The sequence below is a fragment of the Hyalella azteca genome, unplaced genomic scaffold (assembly GCF_000764305.2).
Source record: "Hyalella azteca isolate HAZT.00-mixed unplaced genomic scaffold, Hazt_2.0.2 contig2483, whole genome shotgun sequence".
NCBI classification, from domain to species: domain Eukaryota; kingdom Metazoa; phylum Arthropoda; class Malacostraca; order Amphipoda; family Hyalellidae; genus Hyalella; species Hyalella azteca.
Genome location: NW_025932756.1, coordinates 405,389 through 429,495, shown reverse-complemented (window position 1 = coordinate 429,495; position 24,107 = coordinate 405,389). Strand labels below are relative to the sequence as shown.

The 24,107-nt window shown below is 38.4% G+C and overlaps 1 protein-coding gene across 2 annotated transcripts; it reads left to right on the top strand.

Moving 5' to 3' along the window:
- Nucleotides 1–1,192: 1,192 nt before the first annotated feature.
- LOC108671276 lies at nt 1,193–22,962 on the top strand. Of its 2 annotated transcripts, XM_018158777.2 has the most exons (5): nt 1,193–1,216; nt 2,192–2,459; nt 12,646–12,813; nt 15,508–15,630; nt 22,396–22,962. In XM_018158777.2, exons 2-5 carry the CDS (start codon nt 2,313–2,315, stop codon nt 22,513–22,515), a joined length of 558 nt encoding a protein of 185 aa, XP_018014266.1. In that variant the 5' UTR covers nt 1,193–1,216; nt 2,192–2,312; the 3' UTR covers nt 22,516–22,962. The 2 variants fall into 2 exon arrangements, with proteins under 2 accessions (XP_018014266.1, XP_018014267.1); XM_018158778.2 differs by lacking the exons at nt 1,193–1,216; nt 15,508–15,630 and adding an exon at nt 20,915–21,016.
- Nucleotides 22,963–24,107: the final 1,145 nt, after the last annotated feature.

Genomic DNA, 24,107 nt, shown 5'->3' with positions numbered 1-24,107 from the left:
ATAGAAGTTGTGTGAGCAGTTTCCTTTGATTGCGTTTCCACCTTTGAGCCTTAAGCGGAGCCAATCAATCTCGCATGCTTTTGGCTGTACCGATCAACCCAAGTTACTTGCTGTGGCTGTGCCAATCAACCTATCTGTCATTAGTTAGGCGTGCAAAGGAGGCTAAAACTTCTCGTTCAGTACACTGCCTGAAAACGAAGTGGAAAGAAACTTCAACGCTAGCAGGAGTATAGAGTGAATAAATGGCTTCGTTTTTAATTGGGTTAAGATCGATATCTATTTCAAAACTTATCCCTAGTAAACGTGCTCAAATTTAGCGTTAAAATGTGCTAATTAAAAACTATAAGGGCAAAAATATGACTACGCTCGCACGATCGGATTGCGAATAAATAGCTTTTTAATTAGTTCACGATCAGCTTCGATCTGAAAAACTCGTGCGTGGAAAACGTGCAAAGAACATTCTTGAAGGGGTCGACGGGTAAAAAGTTTGCCGACCCCTGGTGTAGAGTGAATAATAAACTTCGAGCTAAATCTTCACGTGCTCGGCGTTTTAACATTCGCCCCACGCCCGTTGTGGCGAGGAAAGTAGTCAAGCTGAGACGGTTGAAACCGCGGGTTTTGAATGGACCTGAATGAGCTACCTGGAGTAATGCGTGGGTGATGACGACGAAGGAGGTAGTGCGTACGCAGGTGCGTGGGAGCGGCCGAAGAATTGCTGTATTTTGTCAATTCAACTTCCCCTTGTAAGCCGTATCGTTTTTCCGAGTTGCGCACCAAACATTCTATTTGGATGTGAAGGCAAAACAAGAAGGATAAATTTTAATTTAAACTTTTTTTATATGTGTATAGTAGTAATTTTCTAAAAGTGTGCGAGAAGATAGAAGAATCGTCAATTTGAAACGTTTGAAGCGCCCTCTAGAGTGCGCTTTGAAGAATAGTTCTTTTTCTTTCGTTCAGTTTCGTTCGTTGGGTGAGTGATAGCAGTGCATGACTCAGACCTGTAGGCTACCTAGAGACTGGTCTGAAGTCTGAACTCAGAAGCTCAGTAGAAAACACAACTTGGTTGTGAGAGTTTGGTGCGCTAGAAAATTTGTGTCAAATGATTTAGAAGGAACACGTCCAGTATATTCTCTCAGTGTGCTAATAGCGATTTATTCTTATGAAAAACTCATCTCTATCAAGTGATAAATATGGTTTGAAAAGGATTTTCTCACAGGTTTGTTATTTAAGCACGTTAGTGCGAAAAGAATGTTTATGAAATTCAAGTGAAGCAGAGAGGCGTGTGTGGACTGTAAAGGAACCTTACATGGAGCGCTGGTGTCCAACCTGTGGCTGTAGGGGTCGTCAGATAGACTCTCGCATCAGAAAGATATATTTATTAAAGTTCAGCAACCACAAGTTATAGCATAATTTGAATTGATACGAAATATTTGATTGTGAAAGATGATTGTGTGGTTGCAGATTTGTAATTGTTGAGGGTTCGAAAGCATTGATTATATACCGTAGTCAGTGATCCATTCCCGTCACCGTTATAAATAGCATTCTGGTCTGAGTATAAATCTAATTAAAAATCAATATTAATCTGGTATCGGCACTTGACCCTAACTTGCGCTGCTATTGGCTCACTTTATTCCGTGCTTACAGTTAATAATTTAATAATAATAATAATAATAATAATAATTTCCAATTAATTTCGTGTAAGTATGTATAATTTATTCAAATACGTTTCAATCAATGGGCATATCTCTACCTAGCACAAATTCCTTACGACGTGTCTAAGAAGAATTGTTACTGAGTAAAGTTCACTTCATGGTGGAGTACCGTACAACATATTTTTGGTCGTTGCGATTACAATCTACAGCCTTGCTGTATTTTATCATTTATGGTCATATTTTTCATTTTTAAAATATATTTCGTCTTATGAATTCACAAGTCGAGCTCATTCATTCAATATTATCGTCTGTATAATTATTACTTACAAATCTAATTCCTTCTATCCATCACAATACTTCGGAGTTCGCCTTAATGTTTTTTTAATAAAAATTAAACTAAATCATGATCAAACGTATCTATAATTTTCCATACGCGCTGAAAAAATCTTAACTTGTTTTTGTGGAAATACGCAATAATTGAAATAAATCATCATTGTGACCTTGCACATGCCGACTTATCCATGGTTGACTTTGGGCAGGCCTAGTTTTTCTGCTTGCATCCCTTGCTGTGCTGTTAGCTTCGTTGTTGCTTAGAATATATATACAATTTAATACAAATAAAAAAGGCATATTAGTTGTATAATTGACCCGAAATAAAAAATGATGGCGGAGAGCAAAGCCGAACCCAGCACGATTTCCGTGACCACAGCTCCGTCCTACAACACCGCACCCAAAAGCGGAGTGGGAATCTCGCTAAACATGGGGTACTTCCGCACAGGACCTGGCATTGTCAAGCTTGTGCAGCTGGTGAGTAGTACGCTCTTGACAGAACAAAAGTGAACATGATTGTGTGGCTGGTAAGTCGCTATCTTGTGACTGAACATGCTTATGTGGCTGGTAAGTCGGTATCGAGCGACTGAACATGCTTATGTGGCTGGTAAGTCGTTATCGTGTGACTGAACGTGATTATGTGGCTGGTAAGTCGGTATCTTGTGGCTGAACATGTTTATGTGGCTGGTAAGTCGGTACCTATCTTGTGACTGAACCATGCTTANCTGTCTCTTATACACATCTAGATGTGTATAAGAGACAGGAATATGCTTATGTGGCTGGCAAGTCGTAATCCTGTGACTGAATATGCTTATGTGGCTGGCAAGTCGTAATCTTGTGACTGAATATGCTTGTGTGGCTGGCAAGTCGTAATCTTGTGACTGAACATGCTTATGTGGCTGGCAAGTCGTAATCCTGTGACTGAATATGCTTTTGCAGCGGTTAAGAAGTTATCCTGTGATCGACAATATTATTGCAGATGTCTGTAGCCCATTAGAAGTATCAGTATTAACGTTGTACTGTTGATGCTGGCAAACTTATTTGAAGAGTAGATTATAAAAGATTAAACGCACTGTAATGTAAGGTTCTTCATGCAATTGTTTAAATCAACCTTTTTCTTTGTGGTGAGGTGAAAGAGAAAAGATAAGAAGGAGATAGGACCATAATGTTGAAATCTCATTAGCTGTGTTCACGTTGCTACAGTTTAATTTCCATAGACAATAATTATGATAACGTATCGGCAATAATTAAGTTCAATAATTGTTTCAGCACTTGAAATTGATGTGTGTTTTATCACACGTGGAAATGAAGTAGCCCCCATCGAACCGTATTTAAGGAAGCTGCTATAGCATCACAACACTCGCTATATTACAGGGTGACACAAAAAAAACAGAGCTCACTAAAAGTCTTATAACTCCTGAAATTTTATTCAGTTTGAAACAAAAATTCTATGGAATTATGTACAACCTATGTAGCCAACATCTGCAAAATCTCAATTCTATACCACAAAAACTCTTTGTTCTACAGCCGCTCAAAGATATGTTCCAGATGCGCGCCCCGGCGCTGCAGGCAGACTTGCATTCGCCTGGCAAAGTTCTCAATGACCCTCCTGCACTCCTCTCTCGGGATGGCTCTGATGGCTGCTGTGATGGCTGCTTTGAGGTCAGGGATGGTCTGGGGGTTGTGCTCATATCTTAATGAATCTGAAACAAATAACAGGATTACTTGAGTATTGTGGAAATTATTCAACTTTTTATGAGCTCTGTTTTTTTTTGTGTCACCCTGTACCAGAACGGTGGCTGTGTCTCTATAACGGTCGCTTTATTACTAATCACAAATTCACAATGTCGATGGCTATATTCCTATAAAGGTCGCTACCGGTATATCACCAAAACGGTCGCTATATCACCAAAACGGTTGCTCCGTCACAATGCCGGGGGCAATATTTCTGTAACGGTCGCTATATCACCAAAACGGTCCCTATATCACACTGCCGGTGTATATTCCTATTACAGTAGCTATATCACCATAACTGTCGCCATTTCACCAAAACGGTCCCTATATCACACTGCCGGTGTATATTCCTATTACAGTCGCTATATCACCATAACTGTCGCCATTTCACCAAAACAGTCCCTATATCACACTGCCGGTGTATATTCCTATAACAGTCGCTATATCACCATAACTGTCGCCATTTCACCAAAACAGTCCCTATATCACACTGCCGGTGCTTATATTCCTATAACGGTCGCTATATCACCAAAACGGTCCCTGCCGACGGCTATATTCCTATAACGGTTTCATCGCGTCTGTTTTGGACTCTCCTCCGGCCTCACGTAGGCCGGTCGGCCGGTAGTCCAGATTTCATAGGCGGCAGCGCGCACCGCGGCCGGATTTTAACGGTTGTTCTCTGCCCGCGTCTTGAATGCGAAGATTGACTATAGTTTTGACGAGCGGCGGATGTGTCCGTCAAGACTTTCTTGTGTTCGCGGTATAAACTGCAGCTAAACTGACGAATTTTAGACGGAAAAGATGTTTGAATTTCTGTTCAAGTGGCGGGTCATTTATGGAAAACAGTCATGAAACACGCTTCGGAATAAATAACTCCAACTACTAATCACTGTTCAAAAGATCGTAAATATAGGCTTATGAAATGTGTCACTTTCTTTGATTTATAAATGTTATCTGTAGAATGAACAGAAAATATTTTTTATTATAATATTTCAACACTAACTAATAGGTCAAACAACAATCCGATGTTCCTATTCCTGCTTGTACATTGCATGAAAGCACTATATCTTCTCAGTGCTCGTAGCAAGCAGCTGCAGCACTCCCTTGGCATGATCTTACGGAGCTAAACACTCGAGCAGGCGTCAGATATTTATCTATTCACCTCTTGTTGAAGGAAAGAATGTGTGTCTACATCACTCATATGAGCGCCTGTATCACCACTCCTTTATCCAATCATCTTCTATATGTTAGCTCGAGAGCTCGGTGCTGCTATGCCCAGTCCCTGTGCGCACATGCTTGGGACCTGCAGTGGTTTTGTCCTTTTATTGCAGACCGACAAACGCAATTTATAGAAATGTTGCGATCTCAAGGTGACAGTGCAGGCTTTCTTTACTGCGCAAAGGTTTTCACAGTTTTGTTGCTGAAGTTATCAGTCTTTGATTTATGATTTATGAACATTGGTTTCAATGACCCGCCATAGTTATAAAGAAGAATATGATAATAAATTCGCAGGTGTCAGCGTGTTTTGATTTGGTACGAATATCTCGTGTAATAAATAGTTGCGGAATGTCGCTGAGGCTGGGTATAAGTTATTATTACTCGCAACCGACCAATACCAACAACTGCGTGCATTGGTGCACTGGATTCGATCATATTTCGTACACGCGTACTGAGTGAGTTTTTCATCCCAAGGTGAACGGTGGACGCTTACATCAGTTGCGGTGAACAATGCTGATGTTAGCACAATCTCATTTTAGGTCTTCCTGGTTTTTCCTTCAGTTATGTTTTAACGTCAATATCTTCACACGTTAGTGATGGATCTAAAATGATAATTATTTTGCATGCGCGCGATGCGTTGCTCATTAAAGAAATTGTTGATTTTCCATGTGTTTTTTGTAGACGTGAATACTTCGGAGCATCTACCGTCTAGGCCACTAACTTTGCCACAACACTTATGTCGCCGGCCTCCAAAAGAAAGTCCATTTTATTAAAAAAAACTTATCTACAACTTGCTAGCACGATTGAAAACGCTGTTTAGGTATTACGAGGCGATCGAAACCTACAAATAGTAATGCTGACCAGTATTATACAGTTTTTATTGGCGAGTTCAGTGCAGTTGCTACTGCGTGGCGACTTATGTGTCATTGACGGTACAGTCCTGCTATGGCACTCCTCTCACTTGACGAAGTTCCTCTGACGTTATCATGGGGGTAATCGCTGACATTTCACCAGGTGTCGTTCATGCCCGACATCAAGGAAGCTTGATGTGTCGCGGTGATAGTTCTGAAGCCATGAAGGACTAAGCGTTGCGTGACTCGTTTATACAACTACGTGTACATTGTTTGGATTTGCATGGAACTCAACAGATCTGCTGGGCATGAAGGTCGCTTCGGGATTCTTGCAAAGAATAGCAAGTTGAATGAGAATGTTTATTCTATGAGTCCATTGTAGCTTTGTGACCTCACAGTAATATCTGATGTCCGCATAAATCTCTGCTATTTGAAGGACCTGAAGGACTGGAAAGTGACCTGCTACTTTAATTAATCAAAGGGAATACATTACCTATGCATTTTTCCCAGTATTAATTTCCGCGGAAACACCTGAATAATCGTATTTATAAGAATTCTGTGAGGCATCTCTTGATAACCTTACGATCATTACCGATTGTCACGATCATATTCGAAGTTGCATCATATTTCCTCCCGAACAACGGTTGGAGGACGGTTGTGGTGTAGGTTACAGTGTCGGCTCACCTACAACTGCTACACGGGATGAGGTTATAGCTACAGCACTCCGTAGATCTGCAGTCTACAGCTGCTGTGGCAAGACTCCAACCGGTGGACCAAAAATACTTGGTGGCCGGCGACACAATTTGTGCTGTGTTCTGCATTACTGAGTACAGCCACAGTACTGGTAAACGCCACACAGCTGTGCTCTGCAGTACTGAGTACATAGTACTGTAAACGCCACACAGCTGTGCTCTGCATTACTACAGCCACAGTACTGTAAACGCCACACAGCTGTGTTCTGCAGTACTACAGCCACAGTACTGTAAACGCCACACAGCTGTGTTCTGCAGTACTACAGCCACAGTACTGTAAACGCCACACAGCTGTGTTCTGCATTACTACAGCCACATCAATGATGAAGGCAAATTTTAACCAGCGTTTTGATCAGTTTCTATTTAATCGGGAACTTTCCTTTAAATCTTCTTATCGTTTTAACATTTAATTTTTATTGATTGTTTGCGATGTTAATATCCTGTCCTGACCGTCCCTTTATCAGCTCTCTCCTTCACAGAAAATATTTGTACTGAAGGACGTTCAGAGCAGACGCCCTTGTGCTGCTGGCGAGGTTTCAAGATTGTATTTTTTATCTCTATGTTTGCGCCTCTTTATTTTTTCGATGTTTTCTTGTGAATTTCACGCCCGATATTTTATTAATGTATGTATAGCTTTGGTGTCTGTGTCTGGCGCTTACTACTTATTTTTACGTAGCTAAGGCTTGCCAACGGGGACTACATTTTGCTTATTTCTACTCAAGTGACGAAAATTACAACGACTGAAAAGTGTTTCATTCTCTCCGCTAGAAAGTACCTCGTTTAATTTTATGTGTATTATGTCCGCTATTAATATATTTACTCTGATAATGCCTGACAATCAAGGAATTGATCGTAATATTAAAGCGAATTTGAACTTGTTGAACTTCTGAAACTATTTTTCACTTTATTATATAATATTTTATCTTAACTTTACATTTTTATCTTAGTTAAAATACGAGTTTAATGAACTCCTTATTTGACATAATGCCTAAAATATTCATACATTATGCAGATTTCATTTTGAGTACACGTACCCAGCTACTCATCTTCTGAGTACACGCATCCAGCTACTCATCTTCTGAGTAAACGTATCCAAGTACTCATCTTCTGAGTACACGTATCCAGCTACTCATCTTCTGAGTACACGTATCCAAGTACTCATCTTCTGAGTACACGTATCCAGCTACTCATCTTCTGAGTACACGTATCCAGCTACTCATCATCTGAGTAAACGTATCCAGCTACTCTACTCATCTTCTGAGTACACGTATCCAAGTAGTACTCATCTTCTGAGTACACGTATCCAGCTACTCATCTTCTGAGTACACGTATCCAGCTACTCATCTTCTGAGTACACGTATCCAGCTACTCATCTTCTGAGTACACGTATCCCCCTACTCATCTTCTGAGTACACGTATCCAAGTACTCGCCCTCAGTTTTGACGCATTCAACTGTACAATTGCTATGACGTACTAATTAACATTTTACTTCGCTCTCCGAAGGCCGATTTTTCAGAAAATTTACCCTGCAATGCGTCTTAATTTCGATAACAATGAGATGCCTTATGACCGCCCGACTTCTGAGTATATAAATGCCCATGGTAAATGATATTTTATAGCATAATAACGTCTGTATTTCTAAACATTATTATTTTTTAAAGGTCTGTTGGAAAACAGCACCAAAACATAATATTTCTGTCATTGATGTTACGTAATTTCTGATGTGTGCAATTTTTGAATATTTACTTAGTTCTTTTTAATTGCGCAATTTTTCAGCGGAAATTAGTGCAATTGGTTTTTCTTAGCAAGATTTTTTAGTATTAATCAAGACGGGCTACAATTGATGTCCATAATAATAATCATATTCCTAACAGAATATGGATCGATGTGGGTGAAAAAGCCTTCATTAACAAGAATATTGTCTACCTATGAGTATCACACTAGCTTCGATATAATAAATGAAATGTAGTCCTGTGTTTTACGAAAGAATTATTCCGTATCCATCCACGTCTTCATTTAAAAATCCATCATTCATCAATATTTAATCAAGTTGATGTCTAGAGCGTGGGTGGACGCTACTGCGCGTAGGTGCGCTCCAGCTATGCGCTTGTTGACGCACAACACAAGCGTAGGAAGATACCCTCCAGCGTGTATCATCCAGAGGTGCGAGCTTTGCTCTTAAACACGCATCACATAATTAGGTCCGATAATTAAACGGGCTAACTGCAAATTTCAAATGTATGAAAATCATATGATTCGAAATCAGCGTGATTTCATTCACACGCTGTACCCTACTTGATGTATACTATTTTTAACGTAGTGCCACCACCCTTAAATTTATAACTTCGTTAGTTTCTAATCGATGTGGTGAGGTCTACAATATAGACCTCACCACATCGATATTTGTGGTGAGGTCTATATTAATTGTGGTGATAATAGCAGGTCCTCAGCTGCTATTAGCCTGTTGCCGCTCAGGTCTTTCACTGCACTGCGTTTGGTTAACACAAAATTGTCCTTTCCGTATGAATGTCGTCATTTAATTACTGTCCTGTTGAATTTTGACTCTTGCTTCAATACAATTTTTAATTCGCGCTCCATTTAAACTATTGCAAGCTCTGTTATTTCGAGCTCTGTGCATCGTATCTGGTCGTTTAGTAACTAAAGATGACCTCTACGGTAGCATTAATTTGGCGGTCACCTTTCTTTTCCAGTAACCCATAACGTTCGATATGACACGTCGCAAGATGATTAACATTTACGTTTATCCACATTTATTAACCATACCGCAAACGGTTTCTGAAAACAAAATAAAATAACAAATGTACAGCAAGAATGAAGAACTAGTGATTCAACTTTGCAATAATTCAAAATAAGCATTCAAATTTACAATTAATAGATCCTTACCAAACAGTTCGGGCACCACGCCGTCGCACCAGTCGCAAGCCACGAATAACACAAAATGATCTTTTCATCCGAACTTGCCTACTTCTTTGGAGTAACTTTCAGTAAACGGTACTGAATAAAGACGAACTAAAATGTGCGCTTGCCGTAACCACCGATGTACAGCAATTCAACTCTGAACAGTATCACCCTGGTAACATTAGCATGCACTGCAGTAAACGTAGCCTCGTATAGCCGTGCATTGTGCACAGCTGAACAGCGGAATGATTGACGTGACCGTGCAAACTGAGGTGCTCACGGTCCCGTTGACCTGACCAGCGACCGGATGCATGGGAAATAATCGCCGTAGCGCAAATTCTCAGGCGAATGCAATGTTCAACATGCATCCTCCTCTCCTGGCAACCGTTGCCGTGAAACCCCAGATTGTGAGAGTCGGGCCTAGCTTTGGAATTGTTTTTACCACATTAAAAATTTTGTCTCTAATTGAAGAACCCAACTTCAATGTTGTAAAATAGCTTGTTTGTTAATTGCGGTTGATTAGTGTCAACTTTTGTAAATATTTACTAAAGTAAATAATTTTCTATACTATATATAAGTGAAGTGCAGTAGTCTTGTAACTACTGCACTTCAGTAATGATTTACGCATGTATTTTTTGGATGGTGATCTATTTACCCTTATTAGTCGAAGGAAAAACATTTTGCCTGCTCTTATATCTCAGGATTCTGATTTCTTTTAAAACTATGTTGTTTGACGTAGTTTTTTCCTTAGATTGATAATGATTTTAAAACTTAATTTTTGCGTTGTTAGCAGAACCTAATGATTCAGGAAATCAAGTGACCAAAAACTTGTAATTGGAGATACAGGAGGGGGAGTTCGGGTCTCTGTATCAAGTGACCGTACGTTCATTGTTTGGAAAGTTTGCGTCGCTGTATTAAGTGACCTCACGATTACAAAGGGAGAGTTTCGCGTCGCGTCTATGTTTCAAGTGACCGCACTGTTACAGGAAGGGAAGGTTCGCGTCTATGCTTCAATTGCCCGTACAATCAACCGCCTGGGTCCAAACAGTTCTTACTCGCTCGCAGAGCCAGTTCACGTACGGGGAGGCGAGACCTGCGTTTAAATGTAGTTTATGAGGACGACGTGTTCAGTTGCGCGGTTTTTGGGTGCAAATCGTGTCAGTTTCAATCGAAAATATTTGTTGCACCTGAGCACATACAGCAGGGAACATGACTATCACTTTTCTGTTATGATATCTCGGGAAAAACAAATTTTCTTCGCCAAGATATGAAACCAAAATGCCCCTATTATTTATTTTTCTTCAAAATTTCTTCAGAAAGAAGGACTTTATTGAACTTATAGGGGAAAATAAGCAATAAGTTGATTTGTGGTGATGTAGAAACATCAGTAACTTTCAAGTTGCTCATACATATACATATATATATATGCAAGTTCTATTAAAGACCAGAGAGTATTTCTTATTAACGATCTTCTTATTAATCTTCTCGATGCTGCGAACCAGGCTTTTTGCGGGATTTGAAAGTTCGAATATAAGGTTTCCAAATGACATTTTTATTTCACTTTACGACGTTTCGAATAATCCATATTCATTATCAAGTAAATGATAACACATTTACTTTCCGTTAGAGGACGGATTAAACTCTTGATTTACTATAAAAACCAGAAAATCAAGAACCTCATTATGAAAAATAATCCATGTAAAAAATCAGGACCTCTCCAAGAAACCAACGTTGTTTACAAATTTTCCTGCAAAATAGAAGGTTGTAGACTTCTAAAAAATGTAAACTACATTGGATTGACCACTACTACCTTGAGCCGCCGCCTCACGTGCCATCTCCAGACCGGAGGCCCGAAGAACCACATGAGGGATGTCCACGGGGAGACCATCACCCGCGCGGCACTGGAAGCCGGCACGAGCATCATTATGCGGTGCCCCGACGCTGCAAGACTGACGATAGCTGAGGCTCTCATCATCAGGGAAGAGTCCCCAGCTATCAATCTACAAACTACCGGATCCGTCAGGACATTGAAGTTGTTTTCGGAGTAATTTTAAGTTTCAATTTTGTGTTGTATCCACTATACCCTTTGTACGTACTATTGTCATTCTAAAATTTCAATTTCAAGCGTTGTAAAACACTTCATTTACTTGATAATGAATATGGATTATTCGAAACGTCGTAAAGTGAAATAAAAATGTCATTTGGAAACCTTATATTCGAACTTTCAAATCCCGTGTTCTTTAACAAATTGAATGGGAGGAAATTCGCTGCGAGCACTTTAAATAGAGTGTCTGCTTGAAGTGCATCTTAGTTACCCGCCTGGCGTCGTATGAGGAGGTGTGCATGCAGTCGCTCCCACCATCCTTGACTGGAATCAAGCTCCAGTAACGTTTAGTTTCGTATCCTTGCTACATTGAGTGCCTATTCTGATGCGCGCGGGACTTTGAAGGGCTCTACTGAAAAGTTAACTTATTGTCACTGCAAACCTATCTCCTCCTAGAGTTTTTAAGCTACATCAATGAGACATATACCATTCGATTAGAAAATGAAAGATCTACAAAAGTCACTTTGTCGTTTTTCCAATTTCGCTATAGTTCGGATTTTATTTTGCAAAAAGTGGGGGAGGGCGGGGGTAAAATCGAAAAATTTCGAAAAATATCGGAAAAAATGCTCCCACACCCACAAAAATGAGAAATCCAAAAAACCGCTAAGTGAAGTTTGTAGATATGGTTTTTACGCATCGAATGATATGTGTCTCGATGTTGTAGCTTGAAAATCCTAGGAGGAGATAGATTTCTACAGCACCCTCTTTTTTGGCCGTTTTCTAAGAATTTCACGTTTTCTTTCATTTTTTTCGAAAAATTCACACGAACAAAAATGTCTTAGAATTCTGTTTTACATATGTGTACCAAGTTTCAGAGTGATCCGTCTGTGAATAGCAGAGATAAATTTTACCCTAGACGCTCCCCTTAATCGCCCGGCCTCCTTGCCAACGCTGACCAGAAACTGGCGCACAGAGCGGGGATCGAACCCGCGTCTCTCTGCGCAAATCTTGGTACTCTGAACTTTAATCAAGAGAGGCGCTGAACTACAACTTTCATCAGCCTGTCATAAATAACTGCGCACAATTCTGTGATGTTATTTTCTGTAATATTTCATGATCAACGTTTAACGCTTGACATTTTTCAGTTCATCGCGATCCTGTGCATGGCGTGCGCGGCGCCTGCGTGGACGAATGGCACGCACTGGTTTCTGTTCGTGGTGGTGACGGCGTTCGTTGCCACGTCGCTGTGGTGCTTCATCTACCTCCTCAGCCTCAGGGAGGCCATCAACCTGCCCATTGACTGGCTCCTCACGGTAAACCCCTGCATGAGTTCCATTCAAAAACAAATTTCATTTACAAATAACGCAGATTTTAATTTCCAACCCACATATGAATTACTAGTTACAGGGAAATTAATTAGCGCTTTAAATGAACTGCGTGTGAAATTGAGAATGTTAATTTATGAATTGTATCGTTGGCTTTCGTATTATGAATACTTGGTGCTCATTCTCAGCAAATATATCCAGGTTCTTGTTTAAATTATCTTATGTTTTCCTTCTTTGAATTACATATATATTAAGATTTCAATTGCCACTGCAATCATTTAGATTAATCATAGTCCACCAGTAAGTGAAATATGTCGTTTTTTTTCGCCCCCAGAATGGTTTTCATTACAAGTCATTATTTTTTGTTGTAACGTTTTATAGGTTTACTTTCGAAACTTAATCGATCTCACGCCATTGACAAATTTTGGAATATTTTGTTACTGTTCTTACTAGCTCAAGTTTCTAATTAGCTGCTCATAAAGTATAAGCAGGATGAAAAGATAATTTTGAAATTTCTTTGTGATATTTTACGTGTTTCTGGGAGTGAACATTTCTATTGCAAAGTTTATGAAACTTGATACGAACAAATTGTTGCAAAATGTAGATTGTAGAATAAGCTTAAATGTTTTCTATTTAAAACAATGTTGATTATATAAATTTTCTGTTATGTTCACGTTATCGTGTAAATTGTGTATAATCAATTAATTATTTTATTATCTTGAAATTCCTTTCATCACTGTTTGGCAATGCAAACAAAATCCCAGACACGACTTATAGTTTCACTTTTTCTGACGTCATTTATAATTTTTTTATGAAATGTTTCTTCCTTTCTGACATCACAACTTCTTTCCTGACTTATTTCATGTGACTGTACATCTTCTTTGCCTTTTTAAGCCAATCGCCCTGCACAAATTCCTGTCATATGCAATCATTAATTAATCAGTGTAATTAAACATAACGCTGCATCTAACAACACATTACATTTCGAGTTCAATGGTTACCTGTAGAAATTTTCATGAATACGGTATTTGTTCTAATAATAATGTGTTCAGCGAAATAATGTTCTGGTCACATGAAGTTGTTGGCCTTAAGCCAGTTTAAGTCACAGCAGACGATGTTAATTAATGTCCACAAAAAATGCTTCCTAAGTTTTTTTTTCCGCTCGTTCTTTCCTTCATCCGTTCACGGCTACCTTTCACTAGCGCTATAAGCTCCCACAACAATAACAATGAGAGCACCATCACTAATATTATTTATAATACATGCAAGCATTTTTTCGCCTTTTCACGTTCATTTCTGTTGAAAGGATTTCATTCTGGCTTCTAATTTATATTAGATACCTTTTAGATCTTTCTTAATCCTAACGTCCATTCTCACTGAATTCTCGGTACCTTTCATATCCGCACATTAACAATCTTCACTAGCAGTCATTATCATCTTCGGAGCCTGAAATTATTCTGAAAAACCTAATTCTGGTCAGTTTTCAAAAATAAGGGATTTTTTGTCGAAATATTTGTGAGCTACATCATGTCAACTTTGAGGTAAGAGATGTGGTTGCTCAATGTTTTGTTTGCTTTTTATAATCCCTAAATATTTTTTCGTTACTACCAGTATATATCATTAATATACATTTTGTAAATCGAATGCAATTTCTATGAGTTTCGCGAAAAATGGCTACAAAAATGAATTCAAAACAATTTAAGTGATTTTTTCAACTTCTCAGTAAGACTCTTGATAAAATTGGACGGAAACTAACATGTAGTTGGACATGCGAATTTGACTAATCATGTGCATGATGTCCGTACGTATGTATTTACAGCTGATGGAGTAATCTATTCCGCGTTGGCTTTCTAGCTAAAGCCTTTTCCATCTCTCGGAACACCGATGTAAGTTAGGCACGCTTATTTGCTTATATATTTTCACTTAACATGTCATTCTTCTCTTTTCGTGAAATTATCTTCCATAAACTCGTAGACAATTACTCTGATTTGAGTTATTTTCTATTTCCTTTCAACTTCCGTCTAAGTAATTACGACGATTTGTACATTCAAAGCCACCAAAAGATTTCGTTGTATTCTCTCGCTCTCACTACGACTTTACTTGCGACATTTTCCCGAGTAAGCAAAAACTTTGACCACAATGAAAACTCAAACTTGATGTAGGGACCGCTGCTTAATATACTTCTGGTGAAGCGTGAATTTGACTCATCAAACTGTATCCTTCTAATATAGAAATATTCTCAATATATTAATTATCACATTCAGTAAGCTTTTATTTTCTCCATTGTTTATGAAAAGTTTTTTAATTTGAATTACAATTTTGCATCCAGAATAAAATCAAATTTCGTTGTTTTTTTCTAGTTTTACTCACATGATAATCCCTGCTTTATCCTCAAAATTTTTCCGAGATTGCCAATCTTTCGAAAATCTCCATTAATCCCAGTAAATGATTTAACAAGGCCAATAAATGGACATAAATCCCTGGCGATGAACAGTCTTGTGAAGCAGGCAACGTTTCTATTTAAAGAGTGTTGACAATGATTAGAGTTAACCTTCACTTGCCCGTGTTCTTGTTTAGAATTTTATTCTTACCATAGTTTTGAAATTGATCGAGCAGTAAAATGTTCATCTGCAACCTCATCTTATGTTTGAGCTAATTCCTAACTCGTGTTGTCTGTCGCAGGAGCTCATTCTAACGGCCCTGTTTGCAGTGCTTTACATAATAGCTAGCATTGTGCAAATAACGAGCAGCGTGACAAAACCACGGCCACCCGTGCGGCTGCAACCCTTCTACATAACTGCTGGGGTGAGTCCCGCTCTCTCTACTGCCTCTTCTGGGTCTTGGTGGAGGTCCCTCCTCAGGGTCTTGGCGGAGGTCCCTCCTCAGGGTCTTGGCGGAGTCCCTCCTCAGGGTCTTGGCGGGGGTCCCTCCTCAGGGTCTTGGCGGGGGTCCCTCCTCAGGGTCTTGGCGGGGGTCCCTCCTCAGGGTCTTGGCGGGGGTCCCTCCCCAGGGTCTTGCCGGGGGGTCGGTCGGTTATAATCCAGCTATGGTTCACAGTTAACTAATTGCTTTCATACTACATAACCGGCAAGAAACTTTACCACTAAAAACCTACCTAAACCTTTGGCTCTGGCGAATTTTTTTTGCACTTCTACAGGTTGGGAGAATTCAAACATTTCCGTTTACTGCTGGAGATTTAAATGTCCACTTCATAAATATTTAAATACTAATCAATCCAATCAATAGATTTGAACAGTAATTTTTATATCACTGTTATAGTACTTTCCTGATTAATTTGATACCCACGAACTCCTACCAGAAAGTTTCGCCAAAGCTAACGTGGGACGCAATATTCACCTTGTTTCTTTAATTATTTATGATGCAACAATATTAACCATTCGTAACGCTGTTACTATTACCCAAAATAATAAGTTTTATTCAAGAGTAACTTATTTGCGTTGAGGCAAGGTTTGTAACGCTGTAGCCATGGTAACGCGTGCACGCCACAAACTGTTGCCTATACCCACCTGCTCTGGCGCACGCATGCGATCCCGTTGATACGGTAGTCTGGTATATGCTATTCAATTACTGCACTTAGGGTAGGCATAGTCTGGCAACTGCGGCATCATAACGTCTCTCGGCTCTGATCGCTAATTTTTTTCTGATTAGTTAATTTAAAACTGCAAAATCCTGAAGACCCGGCCAAAAAATTTTCCATATTTCCACGTTAAGTGTAAATAATTTTATCAAAAAATTTATACGGAAATCATTGGTTCGTAGTAATAGCCGGTTATATTATTCACCGATGGGACGCTGCGAACTGGTGTCCTGGTTCCTTATATCTAGCTTCCCTTCGATTCAATTATCAGTTTAAATAACAATTAAATCAGCCAAGATATCCTAGCAGATTGGCTCAGTTGAATCTATTTCAGAAATAATTTTTTTTTGTTTTCCGTAGCCAAAATTAGCCAGAGTTGATAATATTGTTGTCTGCGGATGCGCAATATTTTATTTGCGCATCCTAATTTATTTCCGGACTCCTTCTGCCTCCCGCAAGTGATCCGCGAACAAGTTTGCTCGGTCGGATTACACCTTCATGTTATCGATGGCGTTTATTCATCATAAAGTTTCTTTAACTGTCGGCTCGTGAAAAGAGACATAGTTCAAAACTAATGCAATTAAATAGCTCGGTTAACATTCATGCAGCGCAATTCTTTCCGTGATGAGTGATCGTGTGAGATTTTCACAATCCTTATCCGATGATTGTCTCCGCATATTTTGTACACAGACGAGGCGCCATTGAGAAATAACTATCCTATATAGACATAATAATAGTGTATGTTGCATTTGTACGTAACGCCCCACATGCCGATGCTGTATAGTTTAACCTGCTCACTCTAGCCCCGTTGGTCATAGCTTGCTTTTGCTTACCTCCTGCGCTTCTAAAGCCTGCTCTATAATCAGCCTCGCCGTAAACAAAGGTAAGTGCCGTACCTCGTGCTCTTCGTATCTCTTATTCCAAGCCCATAAGACCAAAGAGACTAACTAAATTGATTCAGGTTTCTGTATCATTTCTGTTCTGTATCATGGTACTGACTAAAACCCGGACCCGGACCGGTCCGCCGGACCCGGACCGAGTGACTAAAACCCGGACCCGGACCGGTCCGGCGGACCAGGTTAAAAAAAATATAAGGCTGCAAATCATCTGAAATGTCGAGAAAACTTTTAATTTTACATATAAAATTTTTATATTTACTTAGAAAAATTTCGTCGCATCAACATATTCGGGTCGCAGAAAAGTTCACTTCTCGATCGAACTAATCGATAGAGAATCTTCTGAAACGTCCAGAAAACATAAAAAGTTGGTATCGAATTTTAATCTGAATAAGTATTTTTTCGTTTAAATCTTTCGGCAAAGTCAATTAATTAAGATAAGTTCGGCTGCTTTTGACTGATTATGAGCCTAATTTTTCCTCTCATTACATGAACTTTACGCGCTTTTACAAAACATGTCCAACTTTAGGTGAAATTTTGCATACGTGATCACTTTATGATAGAAATTTCACTACCTTAAATATTGCTAGTTAGCAATGCTCAGCTTTCAGTACATGATGCTTAGTTTTTTATACAGTGTATAAATGGAGTTTCATTCATTTAAACAATTAAATATGTGAGAATAAAACAAGAAGCGACTGTTTTAACTAAAGTCTATATATGTATCTACAAATTCTAAGTACTTCATAAGAGTTTAAGCGAAAGAATGAGAAAGTACTATAGGTTGTGAGTGTGAAATTTGGACATGAAAGCAGAAAAATTGATCCGAGCGATAATTGAATTAAATGCCAAATTTAAAAATTCAAATTTACAAACGTCATATACCAAATGACTTCAAAATAGTTTCACATTAACTTAATCACAGTTGATAACACAATTGCTATGATCATTCTTAGACAAGTCCATTCATGCATAGAATATAGATATCAAATATCACATAGATTTTTATTCCTATTAAATATTGGTTAAACAATTGGTTTTAAACAAAAATTGGTTTTAAACAAAAAAAAAAATTAAAATTTAAACAAAAAAACAATTGGTTAATAGGAACCAATGTTTAAACATTGTATCCTATTAAACATTGGTTAAATATGATTATAACGAACCTTGATTCTTTAAATAAGCATTGAATCTTTAGAACTTAATTTCTAACCAGTTCAATCATTTACACTGACGGTATTATGAGCTAAAAGTAAAACATAATATTTAAAAATCAGATATAACGTGAACAAAGAAAGTTGTTCATTAGGGCACAAATAATTATTCATTGGGGCACATTTGACCTTTTCGAAATTAATTACAAAATAATTTTAACCAGGTCACTTACTACGTAACGATGTAGGCGAATATATACGTACGTTATTGATCAGTTTAATTATAGGCGAAGAATTATTTAATCGAACGATGGACACAAGTAAGAGATGTTTCGTCATTTTGTCTTTTAACTCAATAGCACAAACATATCTAGCGGCAAGACGATTTTGAGCGTTTATTGAGACTTCGTAACTGTTATAGCTTTGGTCGACGAAAATTCACACGAACACTGAAATTAGTCACGAGATTATATTAATTAAATCAAAACTTTGTTAAACTGCCATAATAATTATACCGAGCCTCCTTCATGCTAATTTCGGCTACAACGCAATCAAGAATATAATGAGTTGATATTTGCCATCAGTTCATTAATTCGCTCAATACTCGCTCAATACTCGAATACAAAAGTAAGCTTCATATATCAACACTGAAGACATTTCATTAAAACTCAGGCCAATTTGCATTAAGTACATTGAATCCTGCCTCACTCCGACATACTGGAACAAAATAATATTTGCAGTACAATTGAATTTTTGAAATAGAGTTTCGTTAATGGCGTGTCAGCAAGTTGCACTCAAAATGTTTGCCCCACGAAGCAAAAAATGCTATTATAGAGAGATTGTTTTGACGACCACATGAAGAAGCACACGCCAGTTTGCCGCTCTCAAGCTTGTGTCATAAATCAATCTTGTGGTTGAGTGCGGGGAACACAGTAAGCATGAGGTGGTAACATTCCTGAGAATATTTAATAATAGTGAGAATACGTCCAAAATTAATAGAACGTTTTACGTTGCTAATTATTTATCGTTCATATTTGCCATGACAACAGTAAACAAGACGAAGACAACTGGGAAATTTTAAATATAAATAAATACAAGACAAATTGAAATCTTATGTAGAGTTACGTATATCGACATGGAAGTATCATATTATAATGCATTTCTGACCGGCATTTCATTATTCTGACCGTCATTATATCCATTTTCTAACCGGCAACGTTTGCTGCAGCCATCAGTCTTGTTCGAGTCAAAACAGCAATTTCCGACATCGACATGTTCGTTCGTACAAAGCTAATACTGTGAGATCAGTGGCATTCAAAAGAGTGGAATTCGTCTTGAAGTTGATGCATTAAAAGCTGAGTATCGTTCGCGAATAATATCTGAGTTCAGGCAATTTCTACCCTACAGCATAAGCGTTTGCAAACGTTTACCTAAAATTCGACATGTTTGCTGAGAGCTTATTACTTAAAACGTATTCAGATTACAAAACAAATATTTTATTCTGCAATTGATTCCTAGCGACACCTATTTAACGATAAGTGAAGCGATACTTATTTTTCACTAGTTAGGGTCTAGTTTTAATCACTTTGTATGGAGTTCCCAAAATCAGACATGAAATTTCATAAAGTAAAAGGACGCAAAATTTGCTATAAATGTTTTATATTCCCTGGACGTTTCATAACATTCTCTATCGATTAGTTCGATCGAGAAGTAAACTTTTCTGTGACTCGAATATATGGGTCCGGGTTTTAGTCACTTGGTCCGGGGCTCCCCGGACCTGAAGTGAAATTTTTCAAAGTAAATTTTCGAAAATTCGATACCAACTTTTTATGTTTTCTGGACGTTTCAGAAGATTCTCTATCGATTAGTTCGATCGAGAAGTGAACTTTTTTATTTTTTTTAACCTGGTCCGCCGGACCGGTCCGGGTCCGGGTTTTAGTCACTCGGTCCGGGTCCGGCGGACCGGTCCGGGTCCGGGTTTTAGTCAGTACCCTGTATCATCTTCATCTACTTTTTGGGCGATTTCGTGAAAAAATCTATGAGATAGATTTCACGGTATTCCATGTTCGTAGTACTAAACCGAACAAAAATAACAACACTAAGACACAACCGTGACTTCTGAATAGACTAATTTGATCCTAAAACCTAATGACAAAAGTAACCAACATTTATCCTTAACCATCATCATCGTTTTATCTCAACCTCCTCTAACTTTTGCACAGTCAACTCTCTCTTATCATCTCGGGGTCTATCCCTCCACTAAAGTACTGCTCTTTATTTGAAGAATGACATTCCACAAAAGACGCACAAACTGACTAAACGACATGACAACACAAACAAATTTTCCTCAAAATCTATAAGAAAAAATATCGCCGATGAGCTTGACATCTCTGAAATGCAATAGAAACGACCCAACGTCGCTAGTACTATTCTCGTTACAGGAGTTACTAAACACTTCCCTGACCACCATACTGTACCTCATTGCCGTCATAGTTCAGTTCTGCAGCATCGAGAGGAGCGCTGGACGCAACATTACTGCAGGGGTAAGATCAATAGATCAATCAAAACTTTTAAAAATCATTTCCCGAGTTAACAGTCGATGTACGCTGGAATAGCATCACTGCTCGAATAGACCAGTGCGCCATCATCGATAGAGTAGTCTGAATTGATTATTGAAATTAAATCCCGAGCGCGTCACGAGCAGGCACCAATCGGCTGGTAGGAGGGTGATGGTGCTTATGTAAGGTGATGGGGCCCAGGCTATAGTTCCTAATTTCTCACGGCATTCCTTTAAGAAAATTTAACGTTGATGGACGCTGTCTCATTTCTGCCAACTCACTGTCTGCTCTGATATACTCGTACATTACCAAATAATGTGCGCTTCACTGCATATATTGCTGATGGTTGTTTCATTCACGTACCTGAAAGTTGGGGAACGAAGGTAACTTTATTTTAAGCGCTACGCTCAAGTGGTTACCTCGTTTCTGTGTACGATATCATAAGCATTATATTATCGCCTGAGCACATGCTTTATGATTTCATTATAATGACAAATCAACCTCAACTTAACATGAAATTAGTTTGAATGTGGAACAGCTCATCGAAAATTCTTGGTAGAAAGGACATTCTATCAAAGCTATAATTTTATTATTCTTTAATAGACGGTTGGTAGATATTTTATTAGTGCGTTTAAGGGCGAAATTTCATGCAACTGTCACTGTTCTTGGTGCAAAAATAAAACTCGCTGCCTTGGCAACAGCGCCCGCAGACGCGTTGTAGGGAGACGCCGCTGATCTGCCCTAGATTCATCTCCCTAGCATCTTTCCTTACTAAGATCATCGTTGAATTTTCGAACTCGCAAACAGTTTTCTGCATTTTCCCCTCCCTCCATGGTTGTCTGGATTGGTTAGTTCAATTGAACAGTATGACGCCTATTAATTCGTTCATTATTACTATGCTCTTCAGCATCGGATCGGAATATTATTCTGTAGCGTAAATTTTTACACATATGAATAGTAAGAAACAAGCAGAACAGCTCACGCAAGAAAAAGTTTTCTCTCAGTTAGGAAGTAAGACTTTTTCTTATAGTCTTTTTAGCGACATGTCTCTGTATCGATATGCATCAATGGATCATGTTCGTGGGCATTCAAGGTTAGTTGTGTCTATATTTTAATATTGTGTTTACACCTTAGGTATTCAGAATATTTACTGTTCAATAGAACTGCTCCAAGCACGGAAATTAGCATTTCCTCTGCGATATAATTAAACTGATGGATTATCTAGCCTAGTCCTTCAATGAGAGGAGTTTAAAATCATGTCTAAACTTCAAGCATAGTAAATAAAAACGTGCAATTTTTATAAGTTTAAAACAATTTCTTGGAAGCTCATGGAATTGTTCACCTGACATTGCCTTATTTCGCAGGTGTTCGGAGTGTTCAACATGCTGGCGTACACGCTGGGGTCTTTCTTCCTCTACAGAGACTGGAAAGACTCGCACCCCAACTCGTCTTTCTCAGGGTCTGTCCTCAAGAGGAACCCATAGACCACAACGAAGAGTCTCGTTTGGAGCCACGTTAATCACAGAACTTGTTTGAATTATTTATGTCTGTCTCTGTTCGAAACGATGGAGTTTTTTTATATAAATCTAAATATTGTAACCCCAATGTTAGCCAAGGGAGTACAATATTTACACGCTTGAATATCGTTCAGTTATTGTTTCGAGTTCTTTTAGTAAATTAAGACGCAAGTTAATGACTTTATATGTAGAATCCGCTGTTTTAAATCTTCTTGAAAATGTTTAGACGAGCGATCAGCACGTTAGGCTAACCAAAAATCTAATTAGTTATCATTCAAGAATTCCCTATTACAGCGCACGTGAAGAAGAATTCAGAAGCAATTAGCAAGCCTGTGCTCTGCATAAAATGAACTCGCAGGCTAATTTGTAAAAAAAAATATTTTAAAACAGAATCCCAGAAATCAGTTGTGTTTTAATTAATTTTGAATTGCATTATCATTGTAAATGGATATAATATTTATGTTATTATACAGAATTATCTGACTGGTGAGCATAAGATCTTTTTAGTCTTTCTCGTGTGTTTAGCGCCAAACTGTCGTTGCGGGTCTAAAACTCACAATTACTAAATTATTGCTCTCAAACTTTAAATTTCACGAAATAATAATTAATAGATTAAATTTGAAATGATTAAAAATAAGCTTGGATATTCAATATGGCTTTCTTGAAATTCAATTTTCACCGTCTGAAATTTATGCAATTTCATCTCGATACAACTAACTTATTATTTCGTAACTCGGGTATGTATTTTTCGTATTAATAGCATAAATACCATGGACAACATGCGTACTAAGTGCCTTGCAATGCCGTCCATCATGAAGATCATTCTCATCATCATGCGCGATGCTTAATGAGGTGCAATGTGGATTTTCTGATAGCAGTGAGTAGTTAAATTTTTAATTCGGTAAGATTAAGAAGACATTGCTTTTTTTTTATTTCGTTGCCTTTCCTCTGTTAGATGCAAGGTCGTATACAATAATGTGGATTTCGAAAAGTAATTTTTAGGTTGTAAGATTTGAGAATGATTCGCTGTAAACAGAATTTGCGTGATTATCGAAGGCTGTTAATTAAAATTTTACTTCTTTTCAACATAATTTCTTGCGTTGTGCGCAGCTTTTGTCATTGAGAGGACACTGGATGTCTTCTTTTATATTTAAAATAATGTCTTAGCTGCTAATATCTTAGAAACACAATTGCCGCTCCAGGGTAGAATTTTATTTAAGGAGCTTGAATTTTACAAAGTTTTTTTTCTCTAGTTTATCTTTTTTATTGATATTTGTTTTTTTTCGAAAATGCGTCAAAATGAATCCTTCGTACAAGTTGTATGTTATTGTCCAATCTAACTGCCAGCCGTTTGTGCTCCATCAACGTCTTCCTGGCCAAGTGAGCCGAGTGTTCATGCTGCCACGCTACCCTGAAATTGTGGTCGCTCGGCGCACAGTTTTTATTCTCCCTTAAAAGCCGTAGAATATTTGACGGTTAATCTTGTTACGAAGCGCAGCTGAGTGTACATATTTAGACTAACTATTGATGTGTCGCCGCGAATTTTCGTCTAAACGACA

Bases quoted from the DNA above. Each gene is read 5' to 3' on its own strand.
- LOC108671276 (XM_018158777.2), top strand. From the start codon at position 2,313: ATGATGGCGGAGAGCAAAGCCGAACCCAGCACGATTTCCGTGACCACA. The intron at 2,460-12,645 runs GTGAGTAGTACG...GACATTTTTCAG, and splicing joins TTGTCAAGCTTGTGCAGCTG to TTCATCGCGATCCTGTGCAT. The intron at 12,814-15,507 runs GTAAACCCCTGC...TGTCTGTCGCAG, and splicing joins CCATTGACTGGCTCCTCACG to GAGCTCATTCTAACGGCCCT.